Here is a 1,613-nt window from a genome sequence, read left to right on the forward strand (position 1 = left end):
TTCTGAACTCTGTTTCAGACTATTTAGTTGTCCCATGTTCTGTTTAATATTATGATGTATATTTTTAAAAGAAACATTTTTATTATTTCAAAATCAATATGTTCTCATTGTACAACCATTTTGTAAAATACAGTAAAAATAAAGAATAAAATAAAAACAAGCCCTAATTTACCATCGATATTTAACTACCCTTAACGTCTCCATTTCCTTCTGGTTCTTCTAAAGCCTGTTTGTACACAGCTTTCATGCTGAATTTTGAAGTGTTAAAAGTGTGTTTCTACATTTAAATGTCAAAAGTCTATGTCTTGCTTAAATTTTACAGATATTCCTATTAGAAGTCGCTGTATTATTAGAAATGGCAAATCATGTTTGGATACAAGCATAGGTCTTTTTGAACACGCCCACTATTCAGGATTGGTATAGGCGCCTTCAGAAATGCCTTATTTTCCCAGGTGTTCGGGTTCTGCAAAAAAGATAGAGAAAAAGAAAAACAGCCTTCTTTATATCCCGTTATGCTGAATGGGTATCACACGGGAGATCACACTTCAGGCTAAAGTTTCTTCCAGGACATTGCCTCTTCATCCCGCAGTCTTGAAACTTGACCTTGACAAATATTTGAGCAGGGAACGGAATTCTTAGGGGTCTCTCTGGCGAAATGTCAGGGTCAGGGACAGGCCAGGGGCAAAAGAGACAGCAGTGCAGGTAGGTTTGAAACCTGAGTGAGTGGAACCTTATTTTTTTCTTCTTATTTTACTTCTCGGTGTTTCCACCCAATTGGAAGAACAATCTCGATCATCTCCGCAGGGCAGGGAACCAGCGGCTGGCAGGAACAGAGGCTGGGGGGCGTGTCCCCGCCCGCGGCCCGCGTTGGACCCGGCCGAGGCTGGGGAGACCCTCCCCGCGCTGAACTGTGCATATAAAGAGGTCTGCAGCGAGCGCTGGGTAGCTCCGGGCTTCGCAGAGGGTAGGCTCGCTTCGTCGGTGGCGTCCGTGACCACTATCTGCCTGGACACCACGAAGATGGCACATGTTGGGGGCAAAAGGGCCAAGAGGGTGAGTAGCCAGGAGACCCAAGGACGCTCTCCATCCCGACTCACCAACTCTGTACCCTAGACTAGGCGACCGCTGAGGGTCCCCTCTGTGGACCCGGCAACCTCCTACCCACCCTGGACCGGGATGGGCTTTCAGAACTTCTCCTGAAGGACCCCCAGACGCCTCTGAGCCTCCCATTCCTGCTCCGGGTCCAAACGCCTTCCTCGCCCCACCACTCCCGGCCGCGCTTTGGACCAGAGAGCAGCCTAGATCTGTCCACATGATCTATGTGATCCATGTAATTCTTGCCTCCCAGACCCAAAGGGGATCCTCTGATGCATTCCCCGACTCGGGGCGTCCGCAGAGCTCTGAGACTCCTAAAGCTTTCTGAGTCCGACCCCCGAGACCAGAAAACTCCTCCCAGAGATGCTGCTCCTAGTCCCGCAGGCGCGAACCCCGCCCGCTGCAATGGCACCGGCTGGCGCCCAGCAGCGCGCGGGCTGCTCTGTGTCTGCCGCGCTGCTGCCGCGAGCCCCTTCTGCTGCCCGCGAGGCCGGGGAGGGAGAAGCGCGCGCGCCGGC

General features: G+C 51.3%; 1 protein-coding gene across 1 annotated transcript in view; it reads left to right on the plus strand.

Annotated features, from left to right (window-relative positions):
- The first annotated feature begins 920 nt into the window (after positions 1–920).
- The window catches only part of BHMT (betaine--homocysteine S-methyltransferase), a 23,036-nt gene continuing 22,343 nt past the window's right edge, over positions 921–1,613 (plus strand). The window contains exon 1 of the mRNA XM_003785940.3: positions 921–1,053. Within this exon, the coding sequence (XP_003785988.1) occupies positions 1,021–1,053 (33 nt within the window). The 5' untranslated portion in view covers positions 921–1,020. The remainder of the gene's footprint in view (positions 1,054–1,613) is intronic.

The sequence above is a fragment of the Otolemur garnettii genome, unplaced genomic scaffold (genome assembly GCF_000181295.1).
Source record: "Otolemur garnettii isolate 467f Iridium unplaced genomic scaffold, OtoGar3 scaffold00017, whole genome shotgun sequence".
In the NCBI taxonomy this organism is placed as follows: Eukaryota; Metazoa; Chordata; class Mammalia; order Primates; family Galagidae; genus Otolemur; species Otolemur garnettii.